Below are 26,621 nucleotides of genomic sequence, written 5' to 3' on the forward strand. Positions count from 1 at the left end.
AAGGAAGCTGAAAGGAGGGAGGATGAAAAAGACACTGAAGCCCTGTGGCTGACAGGATCTTGGTGTTCTGACTGGGTGTCAGGCCGGTGGCTCTGAGGTGGGAGAGCTGAGTTCAGGACATTGGTCCACCAGAGACCCCCTGGCTCCAAGTAACATCAAATGGCAAAAGCTCTCGCAGAGATATCCATCTCAATGCTAAGACCCAGCTCCACTCAACAACCAGCAATCTACAGTGCTGGACATCCTATGCCAAACAACTAGCAAGACAGGAACACAGCCCCATCCATTAGCAGAGAGGCTGCCTAAAATCATAATAAGGTCACAGACATCCCAAAACACACCACCCAACGTGGTCCTGCCCACCAGAAGGACAAGATTCATCCTCATCCACCAGAACACAGGCACTAGTCCCCTCCACCAGGAAGCCTACATACCCACTGAATCAACCTTAGCCACTGGGAGCAGACACCAAAAACAATGGGAATTACGAACCTGCAGCCTGTGAAAAGGAGACCACAAACACAGTAAGTTAAGCAAAATGAGAAGACAGAGAAACACACAGCAGATGAAAGGGCAAGGTAAAAACCCACCAGACCAAACAAATGAAGAGGAAATAGGCAGTCTACCTGAAAAAGAATTCAGAGTAATGATAGTAAAGATGATCCAAAATCTTGGAAACACAATGGAGAAAATACAAGAAACATTTAACAAGGACCTAGAAAAACTAAAGAGCAAACAATGCTGAACAACACAATAAATGAAATTAAAAATTCTCTAGAAGGAATCAATAGCAGAATAACTGAAGCAGAAGAACAGGTAAGTGACCTGGAAGATAAAATAGTGGAAATAACTACTGCAGAGCAGAATAAAGAAAAAAGAATGAAAAGAATTGAGTACAGTCTTAGAGACCAATGAGACAACATGAAACACACCAAGATTCGATTTATAGGGCTCCCAGAAGAAGAAGAGAAAAAGAAAGGGACTGAGAAAATATTTGAAGAGATTATAGCTGAAAACTTCCCTAATATGGGAAAGGAATTAGTCAATCAAGTCCAGGAAACACAGAGAATCCCATACAGGATAAATCCAAGGAGAAACACGCCAAGACACATACTAATCAAACTATAAAAAATTAAATACAAAGAAAAAATATTAAAAGCAGCAAGGGAAAAACAACAAATAACATATAAGGGAATCCCCATAAGGTTAACAGCTGATCTTTCAGCAGAAACTCTGCAACCCAGAAAGGAGTGGCAGGACATATTTAAAGTCATGGAAGGGAAAAACCTACAACCAAGATTACTCTACCTAGCAAGGATCGCATTCAGATTCCACGGAGAAATTAAAACCTTAACAGACAAGCAAAAGCTAAGAGAATTCAGCACCACCAAACCAGCTTTACAACAAATGCTAAAGGAACTTCTCTAGGCAGGAAACGCAAGAGAAGGAAAAGACCTACAATAACAAACCCAAAATAATTAAGAAAATGGTAATAGGAACATACATATCGATAATTACCTTAAATGTAAATGGATTAAATGCTCCAACCAAAAGACATAGACTGGCTGAATGGATACAAAAGCAAGACCCGTATATATGCTGTCTACAAGAGACCCACTTCAGATCTAGGGACACATACAGACTGAAAGTGAGGGGATGGAAAAAGATATTCCATGCAAATGGAAATCAAAAGAAAGCTGGAGTAGCAGTCCTCATATCAGACAAAAGAGACTTTAAAATAAAGACTATTACAAGAGACAAAGAAAGACACTACCTAATGATCAAGGGATCAATCCAAGAAGAAGATATAACAATTGTAAATATTTATGCACCCAACACAGGAGCACCTCAATACATAAGGCAAATGCTAACAGCCATAAAAGGGGAAATCGACAGTAACACAATCATAGTAGGGGACTTTAACACCCCACTTTCACCAATGGACAGATCATCCAAAATGAAAATAAATAAGGAAACACAACCTTTAAATGATACATTAAACAAGATGGACTTAATTGATATTTAAAGGACATTCCATCGCAAAACAACAGAATACACTTTCTTCTCAAGTGCTCATGGAACATTCTCCAGGATAGATCATATCTTGGGTCACAAATCAAGCCTTGGTAAATTCAAGAAAATTGAAATCATCAAGTATCTTTTCCAACCACAACACTATGAGACTAGATATCAATTACAGGAAAAAGTCTGTAAAAAATGCAAACACATGGACCCTAAACAATACGCTACTTAATAACCGTGAGATCACTGAAGAAATCGAAGAGGAAATCAGAAAATACTTCGAAAGAAATGACAATGAAAACACGACAACCCAAAACCTATGGGATGCAGCAACAGCAGTTCTAAGAGGAAAGTTTATAGCAAAACAATCCTACCTCAAGAAACAAGAAACATCTCAAATCAACAACCTAACCTTACACCTAAAGTAATTACAGAAAGAAGAACAAAAAAACCCCAAAGTTAGCAGAAGGAAAAAAATCATAAAGATCAGATCAGAAATAAATGAAAGAGAAATGAAGGAAACAATAGCAAAGATCAATAAAACTAAAAGCTGGTTCTTTGAGAAGATAAACAAAATGATAAGCCATTAGCCAGACTCATCAAGAAAATAAGGGAAAAGACTCAAATCAATAGAACTAGAAATGAAAAAGGAGAAGTAACAACTGACACTGCAGAAATACAAAGGACCATGAGAGATTACTAAAAGCAACTATATGCAAATAAAATGGACAACCTGGAATAAATGGACCAATTCTTAGAAAAGCACAACCTTCCGAGACTGAACCAGGAAGAAATAGAAAATATAAACAGACCAATCACAAGCACTGAAATTGAAACTGTGATTAAAAATCTTCCAACAAACAAAAGCCCAGGACCAGATGGCTTCACAGGCGAATTCTATCAAACATTTAGAGAAGAGCTGACACCTATATCCTTCTCAAACTCTTCCAAAATATAGCAGAGGGAGGAACACTCTCAAACTCATTCTACAAGGCCACCACCATCACCCTGATACCAAAACCAGACAAAGATGTCACAAAGAAAGAAAACTACAGGCCAATATCACTGATGAACATAGATGCAAAAATACTCAACAAAAAACTAGCAAACAGTATCCAACACCACATTAAAAGGATCATACACCATGATGAAGTGGGGTTTATCCCAGGAATGCAAGGATTCTTCAATATACGCAAATCAATCAATGTGATACACGATATTAACAAATTGAATGAGAAAAACCATATGATTATCTCAATAGATGCAGAAAAAGCTTGCAACAAAATTCAACACCCATTTATGATAAAAACCCTCCAGAAAGTAGGCATAGGGGGAACTTACCTCAACATAATAAAGGCTATATATGACAAACCCACAGCCAACATCGTTCTCAGTGGTGAAAAACTGAAACCATTTCGTCTAAGGTCTGGAACAAGACAAGGTTGCCTACTCTCACCACTATTATTCAACATAGTTTTGAAAGTTTTAGCCACAGTAATCTGAGAAGAAAAAGAAGTAAAAGGAATCCAAATCGGAAAAGAAGAAGTAAAGCTGTCACTGTTTGCAGATGACATGATACCATACATACAGAATCCTAAGGATGCTACCAGAAAGCTACTAGAGCTAATCAACGAATTTGGTAAGGTAGCAGGATAGAAAATTAATGCACAGAAATCTCTTGCATTTCTATACACTAATGATGAAAATCTGAGAGAGAAATTAAGGAAACACTCCTATTTACCATTGCAAGAAAAAGAATAAAATACCTAGGAATAAACCTACCTAAGGAGACAAAAGTCCTGTATGCAGAAAAGTATAAGACATTGATGAATGAAATGAAAGATGATACAAACAGATGGAGAGATATACCATGTTCTTGGATTAGAAGAATCAACATTGTGAAAATGACTCTACTACCCAAAGCAATCTACAGATTCAATGCAATCCCTGTCAAACTACCAATGGCATTTTTCACAGAACTAGAACAAAAACTTTCACAATTTGTATGGAAACACAAAAGACCCCGAATAACCAAAGCAATCTTAACAAAGAAAAACGGAGCTGGCGTAATCAGGCTCCCTGACTTCAGACTATACACCAAGCTACAGTAATCAAGACAGTATGGTACTGGCACAAAAACAGAAATATAGATCAATGGAACAGGATAGAAAGCCCAAAGATCAACCCACACAAATATGGTCACCTTATTTTTGATAAGGGAGGCAAGAATATACAATGGAGAAAAGACAGCCTCTTCAATAAGTGCTGCTGGGAAAACTGGACAGCTACATGTAAAAGAATGAAGTTGGAACACTCCCTAACACCATACACAAAAAGAAACTCAAAATGGAGTAAAGACCTAAATGTAAGGCCAGACACTATAAAACTCTTAGAAGAAATCATAGGCAGAACACTCTATGACATAAATCACAGCAAGATCCTTTTTGACCCACCTCCTAGAGACATGGAAATAAAAACAAAAATAAACAAATGGGACCTAATGAAACGTAAAAGCTTTTGCACAGCAAAGGAAACCATAAACAAGACTAAAAGACAACCCTCAGGATGGGAGAAAATATTTGCAAATGAAGCAAGTGACAAAGGATTAATCTCCAAAATTTACAAGCAGCTCAATATCAATAAAGCAAACAACCCAATCCAAATATGGGCAGAAGACCTAAATAGACATTTCTCCAAAGAAGGTATACAGATTGCCAACAAACACATGAAAGGATGCTAAACATCAGTAATCATTAGAGAAATGAAAATCAAAACTACAATGAGGTATCACCTCACACCAGTCAGAATGGCCATCATCAAAAAATCTAGAAACAATAAATGCTGGAGAGGGTGTGGAGAAAAGGGAACCCTCCTGCACTGTTGGTGGGAATGTAAATTGATATAGCCACTATGGAGAACAGTATGGAGGTTCCTTAAAAAACTAAAAATAGAACTACCATACCACCCAGCAATCCCACTCCTGGGCATTTTCCCCTGAGAAAACCATAATTCAAAAAGAGTCATGTACCAAAATGTTCATAGCAGCTCTATTTACGATAGCTAGGACATGGAAGCAACCTAAGTGTCCATTGACACTTAGAAGATGTGGCACATATACACAATGGAATATTACTCAGCCATAGAAAGAAACGAAATTGAGTTATTTGTAGTGAGGTGGATGAACCTAGAGTCTGTCATACAGAGTGAAGTAAGTCAGAAAGAGAAAAACAAATACTGTATGCTAACACATATATATGGATTGTAAAAAAAAAAAAAAAAAAAAGGTTCTGAAGAACCTAGGCACAGGACAGGAATAAAGACGCAGACGTAGAGAATGGACTTGAGGACACAGGGAGGGGGAAGGGCAAGCTGGGACGAAGTGAGAGAGTGCCATGGACTTATATGTACTGCCAAATGTAAAATAGATAGCTAGTGGGAGGCAGCCGCATAGCACAGGGAGATCAGCTAGGTGCTTTGTGACCACCTAGAGGGGTGGGATATGGAGGGTGGGAGGGAGACAGAAGAGGGAGGAGATATGGGGATTTATGTATATGTATAGCTGATTCACTTTGTTATAAAGCAGAAACTAACACACCTTTGTAAAGCAGTTATACTCCAATAAAGATGTTTTAAAAAAAAAAAAAAGACTGGAGTGAGGGGAAGACTGGGGAAGCTCCAAGGGGAATGATATGACAGCAGAGAATACCAGGGTGTTTGCTATGCACCATGGCAGGCATACTCAGTGTATTTTATTCCTTATATAAGTGAAAAGAGTATGACTAGGGGAATGAGAGCAGATATATTCTTGAATTCTGGCTGAGGATGACAAATTGAAGTTAAAAACCAATTTAAAGAGGTAATATATTTATAGAATTTGTCAACGTACCATGGGGAATATAAATAAATATTTCACATGCACGTATCGTATTGCCTTAAGCTCCTTAAGCAAAAAGACTAAGTTAAGTTTTGTACTCCCAACATTTCTTTCTTTATGAAATTGCACATAATAGTTGTTCAATAAATGGTGAACTAAATAAAATAGGTAACTTTGATCTCAAAAAGTGTACAGTCTCTTTGCAGAGACTGAATATAATCATCTGGAAAGTTAAATAAGAGTACATGGTTGTATGTATTAAGTGCATAGTAAACTGTAGAATTCTCTATATAAATTCAGAGAAATGCAATGTTATGAGGTGGTTAAAATTGATAGATAATCTTTGGATTAATTTCTAAAGTTCCAATCCCTGCTCTGTTACTAACTGGCTAGATGACCTTGCAGATTATTTAAACTCTTCTGTCACTAGATTTATTCTTCTGTAAAATGGGGCTATTGTTATATAGCCAGTAGCCTATTGGGCTGTTGAGGTTTAAACAAGAGAGTGAATGTGAAGTGCTTTAGATAGTGATTGGCACATATAAGGCTTCTATAGTTGGTAGAGAAATAAAGGTTTCTTGGGGTAGGTGAGACTGACGCCAGATCCTGAAGAATAGGTAGAGTTTAGACAATTGGCGAAGAAGGATATATATCATGAATTATAGGTCTGACATTTAAATTGCTCTGTGACCTTTGGCAAGTCTCTGAAATTCTCTGTGCCTGGTTTTCCTTCTTATAAAAAATGGGTTGTTGTAGTTAATAGTGCTTGATGCATAGCTGGTGCTCTTATCATAGTTGCTCTTATCATAGATGTGGTTATTGTCACTGCTGTCATCATCATTGTCATCATTGTTGTCATCATCATCAGGGTAGGAGATAGACAAGACTTTGGCTGTCTTGGAGCTGATGTGTCAGGGAATGGAGGGAACCAAGATTTATAATTGGGGAAGGGTCTTATTGCAAAATCTCTCTTCAAATGAAAGAACTATTAGAAAAATAGAAAACTTTGATTATGATTACAGGGATTTAAGCTGGCTACTGCGTCCAGGATGTGGGCTTTCTATAGAAAAAATTTTATTTCACATCAATTTTTTGAAACAAACTAATGATACCAGGCTGTACTTTTGCAATGGCTGTTTTCTTACCTTTTTTTGTTATGTTTGTTTGTTTTTTACCTTTTGAGTAAAGCTCTTTTTAGAAGGATCCAAATTTTGTGTTTTTACCATACTGAAACCTATTATAAGATACATAGTTAAAAGGACTGTGCAGCTTGCTGCTGTGACCACATACCTTTGGAATGAGCTTTGAAAATGTTAAGTTGTTGATGCAGAAAATCACGATAAGGCAGAATTATTTTTATTAAGCCAGTAGAAATTATATCTGTATTCCAAAAAAGAAATCCTTGTCCTTTTGGTATTCATGTCAGAGTTAGTGATAATTCATGTAGTTTCAGCTACTAATTATGTGTTAATAAGCCTTTTCCTTAATTATTTTTTCTCTTTAGAACGATATCGCATCCAGAGTGAACAATTTGAGGATCTTTGGCTCATAACAAATGAGCTTATTATCCGCCTTCAGGAATATTTTGAAAAACAGGGAATCAAAGATTTCGCATGTTCTTTTTCTGGATCTATGCCCCTTCAAGAATATTTTGAGTTGATCGATCATCATTTTGAGGTGTGTATGATCATAACCCGTATCATCTGTAATTTTTCAGTATATGAAAGAAAGATGCTATAGAGGTAAGGATTCTAGTATACATGCTATTAGGCAGTGTACATCAAGTTGTTATTCTTATGTGGATGGTGGGGTTGTGAATCTGTTCCTGCCCTCTTGCCCAGTTTGTGATCAATTGCAGACTTTTACAGAGTGGCTGCCTGGAGCTGTGGTCTGGCCTCAGAACAGAGCTGGTTTAATTCTCCCACATGGGGATTTAACCTTTGACCCCAATAACCCAGCGTTAAAACTATTTGAGCTTATTGGCAGCCATTTGGCTAACTAATTCTAGCAGGCCATAAATGAGGTGTGATTATAAAGTAAAGTGATTTTTCCTGTTCATTTTTAACAAGCACACCAGAACTTCTGCATCTGAATGAGGGTTAATCACATAAAATATTCTCCAGTATCTGGCACAATGGGTGCTTAGTAAATGCTGAATGATTAAATGTCTAAATTAATGAGATCTGACAGTGACTTTGTTGCCTGGATATGTTTGCATTTCTTCTTTGGAAGTACCTTCAGAGCTTGTGTTAGATTCTCTTGAGTATCTTGAGGGTGTCAAATCTTCATCCTTTGAAGATTGATTTGATATTTGGAAATACTCAGGAGTCATGTTTTGTGAAAAAAATTGGACAATGAAAGTCATTGTTTTAAGTCCCATGTGTTAAAAAAAAATTCACCAGGCTCTTCTTATTTGCCTATAAGTAGACCCTGTAGGGAATTACAAAGAGGAATTTCAAAAAAAGTTTGCACTTTATTTAAGGAAACATTGGTTCCCTAGAGTGGCTACTTTTTAAGGAATCAATAGGTTTTTGCATTTCAATTTGTAAACTATGGGGTGTGTGTGTGTGTGTGTGTGTGCATGCGCGTGTGTGTGTGTTAGTGAGAGAGAGAGAGGATGAGAGAGAGAGAGAGGGAGTGAGAGAGAGAATACGTCATGTAAATTGTCATTCACATGAACATTCTACTTAATGTTCAGTCCCTTGAACATTCTAAGAGCATTGACTTTAACCTACAAATAAAGACTTCTTTGAATACAGTGTGAACATAAAGGGAAAATTTCAGTGCATACCATCCAATTGCAGATAACACGTCATTATCAAATAAATTGAATTTATTTGGGTCTTCCCTCATCTAAGCTGATAATATTGTATAGGACAGTATACTTTGACCAAATTGTGGCACCAAAATCAATAGTTTGGGAAATATGTTTAGGTACGCTAAGTATTGAGAACCTTTATAATTCTCTAGAATATATCTTAAGAAATTCCTGCTTCACTGTGCAAAACTGGGGTCCAGTGACTTATGGAAGACAGTCCACAGAAAGACTATACTAATTACCTATTTGTAATATTTAAAATCGAAAATATTAGATTCTAATTGACTATGTTTGACATACAGTCCGCCTCCCTCCTCCCCGCCTTATTTGCTGGCTAGTAAATCCCTGGAGTTTCTACCTCAGGGACATTTCCTTTCTGGGGAGGGACTTAGGGAATGTGGTGAACTATAGGCACTTTTGTTACACAGTTTAAAAGGGCATGCTTATACTTCCTTTGCTCTCTGGCCCCGCTCCACTTTTTTTTTTTTAATATGACTAAACTTTGAATCAGGGTGGCTTTTGGAATCTAAGTGTCCCTTAGTGTAAGCTCCATGAAAACAGGAATTTTTGTCTGTTTTATTCATTGTTGTAATTCCTAGAGTCTAGAACACTGCGTGGCACTAAGATCAATAAATATTTGTTAAATGTTGAAATTCTGACATGTGAAAACATTTCAATCACTGCTGTTTTGTTACACGTTCAAAGGAATGATAACCTGGCTGATGTCTCAGTTTTGAGAATATTTAAAAAACTTTTTGTTTCATGAATTGAGGAAATAAAATATTATAGCAGGAAATCATACAATTAAAAGGGTGAATTATTGATAACTCTAATATTCTTTTTTAAAAATTTAGTTGTTATATCACTTAACTTTTGGTAATGAAAGGTTTTTTTTTCCTTCAAGAGAATATTCTTTGATTTAGTTAGCTACTTAATGCTTCTGAAACTGGGGTTAAAAGAAGTTAATAAAATTCCAAGTTTTTTTTTCCAATCATGTGTCTGTTCTCCATACATGCACTGAAAAGGTAAGGAAGTTTGGTTTGATATCAGAAATGTAAACTATAATATGTGTGATTTCTGAACATTTTGAATATGGTATTTACTTCAGAACTAGTTATGACTGTTTTGTTAAGTTGAATTAGCAGTTCACATGATCTGGGTTCATGGAGTGTTCCCTATGACTTTGACTAGCTTTCTTTATTTTAATAATATTAAATTCAAAAGTTATGAGAAGAGTTACACTGAAAAGAGTCATTTCTGATTCTCATCCTCCCACTATTCAGTCTCCTCTTTGGAGGCAATTTTTGGTGTACAGTTTCTTGTTACCTTTCTAGAACTATTCTATGCAGTCACAACTATGTTACTATATAGATTAAAAAAAATACGTGAATGATATTCTGTATTTCTTTTTTGCTTTGTTTCATTCAATGCATCTTTGGCTAGCATTGCTTATCAGTACCTGGTGGTCCTGCAAAGTCCTCTTTATTTATTCAACCTGTTCCTCTATTGATGAGTATTTTGATTATTAACATTATCTTACTATAATAGCAACAGAAAAAATCCTATAATGAATATCCTTGTGTGTACATTACTTTTTGCAAGCTCACCCCTAGGATAAATTCCTGGAAGTGGGATTGCCAGGTCAAATGCTGTATGTTTGAGAGCTATTTGTATTAACTTTTCTGTGAATTTTGCCCACTTTTCTATTGGATTGTTGCTCTTTTTCTTACTCATTTGTTTGGGTTGTGGTCCTTTTTCATCAATTTGTAGATGCTTTCTAGATATTATAGGCATGGTTTTTTGTCTCTGTGGTTATTGCTATTATTTTTTGCAGTTTGCTGTTTGTCTTATCACTTTACTTATGATGTTTTTCTCTACTTATTTTCTTAATAACGTAGAATTAAAAAATTTTTTTTAGTTAGTAATTTATCAGGGGTGTGTGTGTGTTTGTGTACGTGTGGCTTTTGACTTTTGACTTATAAAGATCTGTCTCATGCTAAGATTATTTTAAAAAATATAATTTTCTAATGCTTTGTTGTGTTTAAACTTTTGATTCCTCTGCAATTGATTTTGCTGTAAAGACTGGGGGAAAAATCCTTATTCCTTTTTTCCCTTATGTAGTATTTAATCAGTTATCACAAACATTTATTGAATGATCTATCTTTACCCCAGTGACAACTGGGCCATTTTTACTAAATTTCCATTTGACCTATTTCACTGTATCATCTATGTATTCATGTATCAAATATCACACTTTTAATTCTCTAAACTCTGTAACACACTTAAATTTCTTCTTTACTCTTTTCAAACTTTTATTGGCATTGCCAGTATCCTTACTTTAGACACGTTTTTATTGTGCACATTTAACCTGAATTAAAGAAATTCTTCATTGTAGTTGCGGATAAATGGTGAAAAATTAGAAGAACTCTTATCTGAAAGAGCTGTACAATTTCGGGCCATTCAACGCCGGCTATTAACAAGGTTCAAAGATAAAACACCTGCTCCTCTCCAACACCTGGACACCTTGCTAGATGGAACTTACAAGCAGGTTAGTATAATAACAGTGATAGTTTTATACTACTGGATATAATTTTTTCCCTCACCCTAGAGTCACGTATTTCTTTCCTATGTATTGTGGAGCAGCAAATAGCACACAAGCTTTAGAGTCAGAATTTAAAGTCAAGCTCTGCCACTTTCTAATTATGTGACCTTGAGTAAATTAGATTAGATCCATCCATATTTTACTTCCCAGGGTTGTTGTGAGGATTTTCCATCATTTATGTGAAGCAGCCAGCTTAATGCCAGGCACATAGGATATGCTTGATAAATAGTAGCTATTAGGATTAGTGTTATTATTGGACAATTCTTGGTACATCCCATAATTATCATCATAATTCTCAAATTGTCTTACAGAGCAATTGGATTACACTTCTAGTTTTATGTCAGTTGATGTTTTGAGATGGAATTCTTTTTTTAAAATTTATTTTATTGAAGTGTAGTTGATTTACAGTGTTGTGTAAATTTCTGCTGTACAGCAAAATGATTCAGTTATACATATATACATTCTTTTTCATATTCTTTTCCATTATGGTTTATCACAGGATACTGAATATAGTTCCCTGTGCTATAGAGTAGGACCTTGTTGTTCATCCATTCTGTATATAATAGTTTGCATCTGCTAATGCCAAACTCCCAATCCATCCTGCACCACCCCCTTGGCAACCACAAGTCTGTTCTCTACGTCTGTGAGTCTCTTTCATAGGTAAGTTCGTTTATGTCATATTTTATATTCCACATATAAGTGATATCATATGGTATTTGTCTTTCTCTTTCTGACTTACTTCACTTAGTACGATAATCTCTAGGTCCATCCATGTTGCTGTAATGACATTATTTCATTCTTTTTAATGGCTGAGTAGTATTCCATTGTATATATGTACCATATCTTCTTTATCTATTTATCTTAAATGTCATTGGACATTTAAGTTGTTTCCATGTCTTGGCTATTGTGAATAGTGCTATGAATAGTAGGGGTGCATGTATCTTTTTGAATTATAGTTTTGTCTGGATATATGCCTAGGAGTGGGCTTGCTGGATCATATGGCAACTCTATTTTTAGTTTTTAAGAAACCTCCATACTGCTTTCCATAGTGGCCACACCAACTTACATTCCTACCAACGGTGTAGGAGGGTTCCCTTTTCTCCATACCCTCTCCAGCATCTGTTATTTGTAGACTTTTTAATGATGGCCATTCTGACCGTTGTGAGGTGGTGCCTCATTGTAGTTTTGATTTGCATTTCTCTAATAATTAGCGACGTTGAGCATCTTTTCATGTGCCTGTTGGTCATGAGATGGAATTCTTAAATAGCCCTTTGTTCTAAATCAAAAAGACTATTTTCTTCCTCTTCCTGATTCGTCCTTCTACCAGTGGTTTATCATTTGCATGACTAGGGTGATCTGAGTCTCAGTCTTAAGGTATTATGTCTTCAAAAACCATTCAAAATTATCATCTCAGGCTTGAAATAATAATTCTTAAAATTCAAATTTCATGGGTAAGGCCTCTGCCAGTTCCACTATAAAGAAGTCAGCTTTGAATAACTGCATTATGTCTTCTCATATTTCTATACAATATCACTGATCTGTTTCAAAATCAGTGTTGGTGATATGAATATTCTGTTGATTTTTTGATTGAATTTTTTTGTTGAGATAGTTGTGTATTCCCATGAAATTATAACAAAAAATACAGCTAAATCTCATGTATCCTTTACCCACTTTCTTCCAGCAGTAGCATTTTGTAAAACTATAGTGTAATATCACAACCAGGGTATTGACATTTATAAAATCTATAGATTTTATTCAGATTTCCACAATTTTACTTATACTCATTTGTGGGTGTATTAAGTTCTATATAGTTCTATCACACATGCAGGTTTGTGTATCCACCACCACATTCAAGACACCAAGCAGCTCCATCACACAAGACTCCCTCATGTTGCCTTTTATTAACAGAACTCCCCTCCCATCCACTGCTCTCTACCACATTCTGTTGTTTTTGAAAGAATGAATCAGGTATTTTTTTTTATAGTTGGCTTTTCTAGAGGAAAGAAAAATAGCTTACCATGTAAACATCAATAAATGTGTTGATAATACATTTGCTTCTTGAAATTTTCATGGTTATTTGAAAATTAGTAGCAATTCAAGGGACAGTCTATAGCAATAGTAGGGTATTGGAAAGAACACTGGGCTTGAAGTCCAAAGACCCCAGTTCTGTCACTTATTAGCTATGCAGCTTTTGGCAATTCCTTTACCTTCCCAGAACTTCAGTTTCTTTCTATAAAATGGAATAACTACTCATGTGTTGTTACAAAGATTCTATTCCATAATGGATGTAGAAATGCTTGGTAAATTGTTCTACAAATATAGACTGCCAATTTCTTTTGTGCTGGAGCAATTATGTGACTCTTAGGTTAGTAGGCACTAATGCTCTTTCTGTTCCAGACTTCTTTTTTCTCTCTTCGGTACACTTTTTGTTTTGGTTTGTTTTTTCATTTTCTTTCTTTTTTTTCCTCCTCCTTCTTCTTCATATCTCTTTGATGACCTATCTCATTCTTAGATTTCCTGCCACACCTGCACCTGGGGCTGAAGAAACGCTGAATCTTATCTTTAATGGTGCTGTATCTTTTTGTGGACGCAATGGCAGAGGGGTCTTTAAAGGGGTTTGTTGAGGATGCTTGATTTAATGCTTTCCATATTTTCTATATAGCAAGACTTTCTTTGTCTTTTATGCATTCTCAGTTCTGGGGTTTATTTTTTTCTGCTTAACTCCAGGTTGGGTTTTTCCATGATTTTTAATATGGACAAGATGATCAAAACCATAGAGTTTTGCTTGAATCTATGTGTTAAGTCTCCATTCTTTTTAGATCAAAAAAGAGAATGAACAAACTTTTGAAAGAAACATATGAATACTATAAGAAATTTGAGTTAGTTTTAAAGCAATTTACTACTCAGTTTTATTATATATATTAAGATTATACAAAATGCTAAATTCTCGAACTTAGTTCTTTATCATCTTCTCAGAAATATAACCACTTTGTATGTTTTTGTGTCTTTCTAGACCTCTTTGCATTCAAAAACAAAGTGTTGTTTTGTGAGGCTAAAAAATTCATAAATAGTATAATACTATATGTATTAGTCTGCCTCTCTTTTTTGTTTTTCTTCCAACAGTATGTACTGGAGCTCTTTTCACACTGTGTAGATCTACTTCTCTATTTGTAATGGCTGCATAGTATTCTGTAATATAGACATTCTGTAGTATGGAAAAGCACAGTTTATTGAAAGATAAATCTTAAAAATATTTTTAATGCTGAGTCTAACACTGAGAAAAATCCCTTTTAGACAATTCTATTGTGACTAGACAGGTGTATGACATACCTCACTATCACATACCTTTGGTTTAGTGTAAACTTATCTTTATACTTTGCCTGGCTAGGGGGCAGATTACTTGGATGATTTACTTGGCAGATTAGCCAATCATGAAATAATGATTTGTGCTAGAGCCCGCTCTTACTCTCCATGGCATAACACCATTGCATGAGTGTCACTAGATTTGTAAAGTGTTTTCCTAATGTGTCAGTTTAAAATTAGTTCTACTACCTGTGTGGAGTCCTTGTTTTCTCATGTGCAAGGGGCTTTTAATTTTCTCTTTTCTGTGGATCTTAGTGCCACTTTAGTTTTAGTTGGATAAGCATTCTGAGCTGTGCATTGATAAATTTACTTCCTGTCCATTTATCACCAGGCATCTGGAAGATGCTATATTGTCATCATTTAATGAAGTGGTGATAATTGGTTTATGTGAAAATAGAAGCAGAAGTCAGTATCCTCCTAAAACTAGTGTGTAAACTCTCTGAAGGCAGGGACCTTATTTTTCTTTTGTCTTATTCACTACTGTGTTCTCAGCACAATACATTTCTTGTCACGTTATAGGTGCTTAATAAACATTTGTTCTAGGAATGAATGCTTTCTTGCCACTAAGATAATTTCTTGAAACTGGATGTCTTGGATAAGGGCAATCCTACAAAGAACAGAGCAGCAGAGAATTCCTTCAGTTCAGGCTCATGAATCATTAGGATGATTTATTCTAAAATCCTCAAAAGCCACTAAAAAAATGAAACTCTTCTCACTTCCTAAAGAATATTGTTGGAGGACTCAGGTAAACTGTCATAGCTAGGAAGGTTTTATCGCTGAAAATTCTTGACTAAAGAAATCTTTTCTATTCTTTTTTTGTGAGTATGTGTGTACCAAAGTTAAATATGAAATAATCATCTGTTGAAATATCTCAATGCAGATACAGAGGTTAAATTTCATCATATTCTAAGTGTAATGAGAATTATTTGAGATCTTTCAGTATTAATACCTGTCCAGAAGCATGAAAAGTTTGATTGTCTTCATTTTCCATTTACATAATTGTTGGGTTCTTTCTCTTGGAAACAAAATTTCTTTCATAAAATGTATCCTCTGAACAGTGAGGATAGGATGTAGAAATGTAGAACTGAGGAAGTTTGGGGGTCTTATGGGTGCTACATGTCCAGGAACTGCTATGAATTCCAATAAAGTCCTTAGGACAAACTGAAAGTGAAGCCCAAGTCCCTTCATATACGAATGATTAAGCATTGCTGAGTTGGCTGTAATGTGAAATAGTTGGTATGGTATATTTACTCGTGTAATAGAGTTAGTGATGGTACGTTCATAGGTTCTGAGGTCAAAGTTTGGCTTACTAGCTCTGCACTCAGTAATGATAGCTATTGTTATTTAGGAACCAAAAAGTCAATTTACCAGGTACAGGAGTAGGTAAGGTCAGGGTGGGAGGGCAGAATGGCTTCTGTGCCCTTGGTGTTTAGCAGAAACTCTGGGTACCACTAGTTTACATGGTGAGGCCAGTGAAGTGGGTCTCCAATCTTCGAATGACTTGGGATGTAGGTGCCTTTGAATCTGGTCCAGCAAGAGCCTGTTAGAGAAAGCCACTGCTTCTAAGGTTGCGGTAAGACATCCAACATTGTTTCCTTTAAATGCATGCTAATAAATGTTCTAGGGTTTGAAGTGGCGTATCTGACTTATCCTAGTATAATGATCAAGAACTCTGTGTCCAGAGACAGCTTACTTGTATTCCAGCCCTGGCTCTGTGACCTTAGGCAAATTACTTAAACAAAAAGAAAGCCAAAACCCTCCTAAACCTCGGTTTTCCCATCTGTAGAATGGTGCCACCTTCATTGGGTTGTTGTGAGGACTGAAATGTGTAAAGACATAAATTGCTTAGAATAGTGCTTGGAACACAATAATCTCTCAACAAATGTTAACTACAATTCTGAGGATAGTTTTTCATCTTTATTTGACCAATAAGTTATGCCATCTCAAAAATGGTGCTATTCATTGATCAGAAAAAAGAGGTTATAATACATCATCTTTCTGAAACTTCGCTATCTGTCGGCATCACAAATCTAGATCTCAGCTAAGAATCATGAAGATCGTGTATCCTCAGGGGCATCCCCAAACTCCTCTAGCGTAACTGCCTTGGGTGTTTGGTTCCAGAGAGGATACCAAAAGGAAAGGCGCATCAGGATCGTGAGGTCAAGTGGCCATCTTCCCAAAATCCCTGATTGTTTCATCTGGATGTATTCTTAGAAGGAAAATTGCTCAATCAAAAAATATTTCTCACTCACACACACACCACACACACACACACGTACACATACATATTGCTTAGCAAAAATGTACTAAATTATAGTTACTCCAGCAGTATATAAAAATGTCTATTTTGTAGGTATTATTGTTTTGATCTTTACAATTCTTAACTGAAAAAATAATTTGACTGTTATTTCAGTCTTTCTTTCTTTGCTTACCAGTGAGGTTGAACATTTAAAAAATGTTAATTGGCCATTTATCTTTCTTCTTTTGTGATTTACATGTATAAAACCTTTTGTTCAATAGTATATCAGGTAGTTCAGCTTTTTCTTATTTTGTGTATATTAAGAATGGCAATCTTTTAGCATACTTTTGTCATGCATAAAAAATACTTTGTGTATGTAAGGAATGCAATCTCTCTTCATATGTAAAAGAAGTTTTACCAATTTGTCATTTGCCCTTTATTTTTATTTATGATGTTTTTTAGACAAGTAAAGTTTATAAAGTATTTACATAATAAAGTCTATTCATCTTTTTCCTTTAGGTTTCTCTGTCTAGGAAAGTCTTCCCATGCCATGAGTATTATCGACCTATAATTTATTTTAACATTTTTATGCTATCATTCTTTATATATACTTTTTTAATCCATCTGGAATGTATTCTGCAATTTAGTGAGAATCTAATCTCCTCGCCAGAAATGGTGAGCTAGTTGTCTCAGCCCCTGCTTACTGCATAATCCATTTTTCTCTTACTGAGCTGAAATACTACTTGTATCATTTAACAATTTTACTGTATAGCAAACTACCCCAAACCTTAGTGGTTTAAAACAACAGTTCATTATTGTTCATGAGTCTCTGAATCAGCTGGGCAGTTCTGTTGACCTGGGCCATGGTTGGCTGTTCTTGTTTGAATTCACTCATGTGTCTCTGGTTAGCTGGTTGCTCAGCTGGGGACTGTATGGCCTAGGATGTGCTTACTTACATATTGGCATTTGGCTCACAATTAGATGGGGTGATTGTACCACATGTCTCTCCTGTGTGGCAGGCTGGCCTGGGCTTGTTTACATGGTGGCTACAGGTCCCGGTGCACAAGTATTCTTCAAGGCTCTGCCTGTGCCATGTCTCTCATTCCCCATTGGTTTTGACCAACCCAGATCAAAGGGTTGGGGAAATAGACTCTGCTTCTTTATTTAAGGAGTCGAGAACTGTGGGCATTTTTACAATTTACCCTAATTCTAAATGAGCATATACTAAATTAGCAAAATGTTTTGAAAGATAATTTTTTTCAACCTTTCCTAATCCTTGAACTTAGGTTTTCTATACTTTTAACTTTGAAACCTAAATTTTTGTTGTTATTAAAATTTTATTAATTCATAATCAGTTATGGTCTATGGATTTGAAAGATAATTTCTCTTATAATTAGATTTGTCAAGAGTTATTTAAAGCAAACAGAGCATCTGTGCTGTTTTCAGGCTAGTGAAACTGCCTGAATACTTGCCTATGTGCTTAGTTATGGTCAGTTGTTTCGGGGATGGAATCTGTTATCTAGTCTCCTTGTAGGTCCCCACCATAGTCCTGTCCAGGGTGGGCATTATGGGTGTGTGATCTATGCAGTCACAGAGCCCTGTGTTTGGTTGAATGCTCTGTGGTAGCCGTCGTGAAATTCTTAATACTTTTTGAACAAGAGGCCCCATATTTTCATTTTGCCCTGGGCCCCTCAAATAATGTAGGTGGTTCTTGCCCTGTTGGAATACTAACTAATTTTTAATGAGTAGAACAAGACAATTGGGAGCTCAAGTACAGAGTAGAATTCAAAGACATACTGGTTTTATTACCACTACCCCAAAACCACCTGTAAGTTTCCCCAAAGACGAACAAAAAGGGATGCAGTGGGCATCAATGAGCTCCTCTGAATAGCTCAAAGGCTTCTTTCTGGGAAAGGCATCTTGGTTAACTGACCATGAAGTGACAAGGGTTATCTCATTTAAGAATATCATCCTGCAATTAGCTGTCTCTAGGCATGTTGTGGGTGGCAGCCTTTTTTTAGATTTCCATCCTGTGGGTCACTGGCTTCAAGAGGCACCATGAATAGTTATGAGTTTTGGTGCACAAAGGGTTCAGCCAACCACTTTTCTCCTGTTTTTAACTGCAGGTTATTTCTTATATCCTTATCTTTGATTGGACAGGAACCCCAAAACCACAGCACCACATTATACTTTTAGTACCATGCCTTTCCTGTATAGTATCTACTTACCATCACATCAGACTTCACTGGGGGCATCTACCAAGCACCCTTTACTGAGGTCATCCTACAGCTGAGGCAAGAAGAGAGGACTAGGACTGTCACTCTGGGAAAAGCATCTCGTGATTCTTACGTGGGAAGGATCTGGTTTCCAGTGAATGAGGATTTTCCAGTTGCTCACCACAATTTCTATAATTTATTCTAGAATTTTGGAAAAAAAGTCTTACTTTTTGAAAGAACTTTCACCTTTACTTCTAGCTCTAGAGGCATAATGTTGAAAGAAAGTAACCGTGTCAAGAATTTCTTTTTTTCAGCAGTTAGAAACCTAAATTTCCTCATTTGGATAATTGGAATCCTGCTTTGTCAACCAACTGAATATATTTTTGGAGGACCTAAGAAAAAAAGTATGGGAAGAGAAGGCAAATTCATGTTTATTGAGCATCTATTGAGTCTGAGATACATTTCATTTATTTATCATTTTATACAGCCATCTTGTGGGTGGCATTCTTGTTTCCATTTTATGGATGAAGAACTTGAGACTTACAGCAGGGTTAAACAACCTGCTCAGTGTTACACAGTTATTAAGCCATCTATTCCAAAGTCCATGTTTTAGTATGTCATGTGGCATTTTTACTTCAATTATTTCCAGGTGGGAAATAGACATCATAGGTTTTCTTTAGCAAAACTACAGTCAGGTTGAAGAAAAAGCAGATTTGTGCAAAATATTTGTACATATTTATGATGTGTATATGTATATATTCATGATCATCCAATATTCATTGTATATACACCTATCAGAAGGTAACAAAATCTTCTGGAGAGTTCCCCAAATGTGTATTACATCTGAAACTTGGGTATCAGAGGAAGAGGTGAGTTTGTTAATTTAACTGATACTGAAGTTCAGTTTCTTTGCCATCAAATGCTAGTGCTTATTGCATTTGGCAGAAAAGCTTTGGAAAATAAGTTCTCTTTGATGATATAAAATTTTCACGTGTATTTGTTTGTCAAAGCAGGACTGGTTGGTTGAATTGAAATAGGGGAAATTTAGACTTACCCTATGGTTTGGCTGTGTTTTGATACTTTTATGTGTACTAAGATTTTTTTTTTTCTCTGCTTGAACACTAACCCTCTGTTGTAACAGGGGAAAAGTGTTTACTAATCTAAAAGTTTAATTGTGTCAGATGACATATGTGTGATGTAATGACTGATAGCCATTAATGTTTTAGAAAGGCACTTGGCTGGTTTTTCTCTTCTGCAAAACAGAGGCTGTATTAGGCATAATTTTAAACAGAGATCCTGTGGTTTGGAGTTTGCTATTTGTTACTTTTTCTGTACTTAAAACTTCCTTCTACTCTGTTTATTTGTGTGTTATTGATATATAAAAATCATTTTAAATCACGCAAAAATCTAAGAGCTTTTTGGTCTGTGACTTTTTAAATGAGCATGATTTTGGCTGATAACACAAAGGAATATGTGATGAAACCATTCAGAGGCCTACTTTCCTCTTTGCATTGGCAAGTAAAAAACAATATGCTGAGACTGAGAAGGAAGTATCAGGGATTTGATGATGTTGCTGCATTTGTCTTCCTTATAACCACTTAAGAGCTAAGAAAAAGTTCTTTCTCTTCCCAAGGAGATGGAATAAACAGATGATAAAGGGAGCACAGAAAAATGTAACCATATGTTTGGGGATGAATGTGAGAGGTTAAGTTAAAAAAATAAAAGGATGGGATGGCAGTAAAAGGAGTTTGCATGTTTTCACCCTATAATTCTATTCTTGGATGTTTATCTAAGAAAATAGTTCACAAAGAAAAAAAATACGTTCATCAAGTTGTTCATTTACAGTATTAATCACCTTTGCAAGAAATTATAAATCAGCTTTCTATAGTTGGAAAATGATTAGATTTATTATAGTACCATCGTTTGATATATCATTTCTTATTATTTTAAAAACTGGAATAATATAAAACATTTTATTTTATTTTATTTTTTATTATTATTTTTAAATTTATTTATTTTATTTATTTATTTTTGGCTGCATTGGGTCCTTGCTGATGCGCACGGGCTTTCTCTAGTTGTGGCGAGCAGGGGCCACTCTTGGTTGCAGTGTGCAGGATCTAGAGCACAGGCTCAGCAGCTGTGGCACATGGACTTAGTTGCTCCGCGGCATGTGGGATCCTCCTGCACCAGGGCTCGAACCCATGTCCCCTGCATTGGCAGGCAGACTCCTAACCACTGCGCCACCAGGGAAGCCCCTAAAACATTTTAAATAATTGGAAAGAGCAGATTAGTATATAGTAAGTCTCCAATAGATGTATCTATAATAGATAAGTGTGCAAAGATTTGGAAGGAATACAAAAAATTAAAAATGACATACATTTGTTTTAGATGACTTTAAATTCTTAAATAATTAAAAAAATTGTTATGATCATAATTTTATAAGTGTGAAATTTTTTTTCACAATATGTGAATGTACTTAACACTACTGAACTGTACACTTAAAAATACCTAAGGTGGTAAATTTTATGTTCTGTTTTACCACAATTAAAAAGAATAATAACTTTTTGAAAACTGGGATGTGGTCAGAAACTCCTGGTCGTCATTGGTTTTCTATTTTTTTTTTTTTTACAGTGTAGACTAAACATAACTTTTTTTTTTTTTTTTAACAGTCCTATTCACTTTTTTTTTTTAAAACATCTTTATTGGAGTATAATTGCTTTACAATGGCATGTTAGTTTCTGCTTTATAACAAAGTGAATCAGCTATACATATACATATATCCCCATATTTCCTCCCTCTTGCATCTCCCTCCCTCCCACCCTCCCTATCCCACCCCTCTAGGTGGTCACAGAGCACCGAGCTGATCTCCCTGTGCTATGCGGCTGCTTCCCACTAGCTATCTATTTTACATTTGGTAGTCTATGTAAGTCCATGCCACTCTCTCACTTCGTCCCAGCTTACCCTTCCCCCTCCCCGTGTCCTCAAGTCCATTCTCTAGTAGGTCTGCATCTTTATTCCTGTCCTGCCCCTAGGTTCTTCATAACCATATTTTGGTTTTAGATTCTATATATATGTGTTACCATACGGTATTTATTTTTCTCTTTCTGACTTACTTCACTATGTATGACAGACTCTAGGTCCATCCATCTCACTACAAATAACTCAATTTCGTTTCTTTTTATGGCTGAGTAATATTCCATTGTATATATGTGCCACATCTTCTTTATCCATTCATCTGTCGATGGACACTTAGGTTGCTTCCATGTCCTGGCTATTGTAAATAGAGCTGCAATGAACATTATGGTACATGACTCATTTTGAATTATGGTTTTCTCAGGGTATATGCCCAGTAGTGGGATTGCTGGGTCGTATGGTAGTTCTATTTTTAGTTTTTAAAGGAACCTTCATACTGTTCTCCATAGTGGCTGTATCAATTTACATTCCCACCAACAGTGCAAGAGGGTTCCCTTTTCTCCACACGCTCTCCAGCATTTACTGTTTGTAGATGTTTTGATGATGGCCACTCTGACCGGTGTGAGGTGATACCTCCTTGTAGTTTTGATTGACATTTCTCTAATGATTAATGATGTTGAGCATTCTTTCACGGGTTTGTTGGCAATCTGTATATCTTCTTTGGAGAAATGTCTATTTTGGTCTTCTACCCATTTTTGGATTGGGTTGTTTGTGTTTTTGATTGAGCTGCATGAGCTGCTTGTATATTTTGGAGATTAATCCTTTGTCAGTTGCTTCATTTGCAAATATTTTCTCCCATCCTGAGGGTTGTCTTTTAGTCTTGTTTATGGTTTCCTTTGCTGTGCAAAAGCTTTTACATTTCATTAGGTCCCCTTTGTTTATTTTTGTTTTTATTTCCATGTCTCTAGGAGGTGGGTCAAAAAGGATCTTGCTGTGATTTATGTCATAGAGTGTTCTGCCTATGTTTTCCTCTAAGAGTTTGATAGTGTCTGGCCTTACATTTAGGTCTTTACTCCATTTTGAGTTTCTTTTTGTGTATGGTGTTAGGGAGTGTTCCAACTTCATTCTTTTACATGTAGCTGTCCAGTTTTCCCAGCACCACTTACTGAAGAGGCTGTCTTTTCTCCATTGTATATTCTTGCCTCCTTTATCAAAAATAAGGTGACCATATGTGCATGGGTTTATCTCTGGGCTTTCTATCCTGTTCCGTTGATCTATATTTCTGTTTTTGTGCCAGTACCATACTGTCTTGATTACTGTACCTTTGTAGTATAGTCTGAAGTCCAGGAGTCTGATTCCTCCAGCTCCGTTTTTCTTTCTCAAGATTGCTTTGGCTATTCGGGGTCTTTTGTGTTTCCATACAAATTGTGAAAGTTTTTGTTCTACTTCTGTGAAAAATGCCATTGGTAGTTTGATAGGGATTGCATTGAATCTGTAGATTGTTTGGGTAGTATAGTCATTTTCACGATGTTGATTCTTCCAGTCCAAGAACGTGGTATATCTCTCCATCTGTTGTGTCATCTTTCATTTCATTCATCAGTGTCATAATTTTCTGCATACAGGACTTTTGTCTCCTTAGGTAGGTTTATCCCTAGGTATTTTATTCTTTTTTGTTGCAATGGTAAACAGGAGTGTTTCCTTAATTTCTCTTTCAGATTTTTCATCATTAGTATATAGGAATGCAAGAGACTTCTGTGCATTATTTTTGTATCCTGATTCTTTACCAAATTCATTGATTAGCTCTAGTAGTTTTCTGGTAGCATCTTTAGGATTCTCTATGTATAGTATCATGTCATCTGCAAACAGTGACAGCTTTACTTCTTCTTTTCTGATTTGGATTCCTTTTATTTCTTTTTCTTCTCTGATTGCTGTGGCTAAAACTTCCAAAACTATGTTGAATAATAGTGGTGAGAATGGGCAACCTTGTCTTGTTCCTGATTTTAGTGGAGTTGCTTTCAGTTTTTCACCATTGAGAACCATGTTGGCAGTGGGTTTGTCATACATGGCTTTTATTATGTTGAGATAAGTTCTCTCTTTGCCTACTTTCTGGAGGGTTTTTACCGTAAATGGGTGTTGAATTTTGTTGAAAGGTTTTTCTGCATCTATTGAGATAATCATATGGTTTTTTTCTTCAGTTTCTTAATATGGTGTATCACATTGATTGATTTGTGTATATTGAAGAATCCTTGCATTCCTGGGATAAACCCCACTTGATCATGGTGTATGATCCTTTTAATGTGCTGTTGGATTCTGTTTGCTAGTATTTTGTTGAGGATTTTTGCATCTATGTTCATCAGTGATATTGGCCTGTAGTTTTCTTTCTTTGTGACATCTTTGTCTAGTTTTGGTATCAGGGTGATGGTGGCCTTGTAGAATGAGTTTGGGAGTGTTTCTCCCTCTGCTATATTTTGGAAGAGTTTGAGAAGGATATAGGTGTCAGCTCTTCTCTAAATGTTTGATAGAATTTGCCTGTGAAGCCATCTGGTCCTGGGCTTTTGTTTGTTGCAAGATTTTTAATCACAGTCTCAATTTCAGTGCTTGTGATTGGTCTGTTTATATTTTCTATTTCTTCCTGATTCAGTCTCAGAAGATTGTGGTTTTCTAAGAATTGGTGCATTTATTCCAGGTTGTCCATTTTTTTGGCATAGAGTTGCTTGTAGTAATCTCTCATGATCCTTTGTATTTCTACGGTGTCAGTTTTTACTTCTCCTTTTTCATTTCTAATTCTGTTGATATGAGTCTTCCTCCTTTTTTTCTTGATGAGTCTGGTTAATGGTTTATCAATTTTGTTTATCTTCTCAGAGAACTAGCTTTTAGTTTTATTGATGTTTGCTATTGTTTCCTTCATTTCTTTTTCATTTATTTCTGATCTGATCTTTTTGATTTCTTTCCTTCTGCTAACTTTGGGGTTTCTTTTTGTTTTTTTTTTCTCTAATTGCTTCAGATGTAAGGTTAGGTTGTTTATTTGAGATGCTTCTTGTTTCTTAAGGTAGCATTGTATTGCTATAAACTTCCCTCTTAGAACTGCTTTTGCTGCATCCCATAGGTTTTGGGTCATCATGTTTTCATTGTCATTTGTTTCTAGATATTTTCTGATGTCCTCTTTGATTTCTTCAGTGATCTCTTGGTTATTAAGTAGTGTATTGTTTAGCCTCCATGTGTTTATATTCTTTACATTTTTTTTCCTGTAATTGATATCTAGTCTCATAGCGTTGTGGTTGGAAAAGATACTTGATACGATTTCAATTTTCGTAAATTTACCAAGGCTTGATTTGTGACCCAAGATATGATCTATCCTGGAGAATGTTCCATGAGCACTTGAGAAGAAAGTGTATTCTGTTGTTTTGGGATGGAATGTCCTTTAAATATCAATTAAGTCCATTTTGTTTAATGTATCATTTAAAGGTTGTGTTTCCTTATTTATTTTCATTTTGGATGATCTGTCCATTGGTGAAAGTGGGGTGTTAAAGTCCCCTACTATGATTGTGTTACTGTCGATTTCCCCTTTTATGGCTGTTAGTATTTGCCTTATGTATTGAGGTGCTCCTATGTTGGGTGCATAAATATTTACAATTGTTATATCTTCTTCTTGGATTGATCCCTTGATCATTAGGTAATGTCCTTCTTTGTCTCTTGTAATAGTCTTTATTTTAAAGTCTCTTTTGTCTGATATGAGAATTGCTACCCCAGCTTTCTTTTGATTTCCATTTGCATGGATATCTTTTTCCATCCCCTCACTTTCAGTCTGTATGTAGGCCTACGTCTGAAGTGGATCTCTTGTAGACAGCGTATATACAGGTCTTGTTTTGGTATCCATTCATCCAGTCTATGTCTTTTGGTTGGAGCATTTAATCCATTTACATTTAAGGTAATTATCGATATGTATGTTCCTATTACCATATTCTTAATTGTTTTGGGTTTGTTATTGTAGGTCTTTTCCTTCTCTTGTGTTTCCTGCCTAGAGAAGTTCCTTTAGCATTTGTTGTAAAGCTGGTTTGGTGGTGCTGAATTCTCTTAGCTTTTGCTTGTCTGTTAAGGTTTTAATTTCTCTGTTGAATCTGAATGAGATCCACGCTGGGTAGATTAATCTTGGTTGTAGGTTTTTCCGTTTCATCACTTTAAATACATCCTGCCACTCCCTTCTGGCTTGCAGAGTTTCTGCTGAAAGATCAGCTGTTAACCTTATGGGGTTTCCCTTGTATGTTATTTGTTGCTTTTCCCTTGCTGCTTTTAATATTTTTTCTTTGTATTCAGTTTTTGATACTTTGATTAATATATGTCTTTGTGTGTTCCTCCTTGGATTTATTCTGTATGGGACTCTGAGCTTCCTGGAATTGATTAACTATCTCCTTTCCCGTAGTAGGGAAGTTTTCAACTATGATCTCTTCAAATATTTTCTCAGTCCCTTTCTTTTTCTCTTCTTCTTCTGGGACCCCTATAATTCGAATGTTGGTGCATTTCATGTTGTCCCAGAGGTCTCTAAGACTGTCCTCAATTCTTTTCATTCTTTTTTC

The 26,621-nt window shown here is 35.9% G+C and overlaps 1 protein-coding gene across 4 annotated transcripts in view; it reads left to right on the forward strand.

Moving 5' to 3' along the window:
* The window catches only part of BBS9 (Bardet-Biedl syndrome 9), a 466,187-nt gene that overhangs the window by 243,789 nt on the left and 195,777 nt on the right, over window positions 1-26,621 (forward strand). For all 4 annotated transcript variants that reach the window (XR_009701766.1, XM_061197900.1, XM_061197902.1 and 1 more), the window contains 2 exons: window positions 7,401-7,573; window positions 11,110-11,262. Coding sequence is in view for 3 of the 4 variants with exons in the window: in XM_061197900.1 (XP_061053883.1) it covers window positions 7,401-7,573; window positions 11,110-11,262 (326 nt within the window). In the remaining variant the exon portion in view is untranslated. The remainder of the gene's footprint in view (window positions 1-7,400; window positions 7,574-11,109; window positions 11,263-26,621) is intronic.

Source organism: Eubalaena glacialis, chromosome 8 (genome assembly GCF_028564815.1).
Source record: "Eubalaena glacialis isolate mEubGla1 chromosome 8, mEubGla1.1.hap2.+ XY, whole genome shotgun sequence".
NCBI lineage: Eukaryota > Metazoa > Chordata > Mammalia > Artiodactyla > Balaenidae > Eubalaena > Eubalaena glacialis.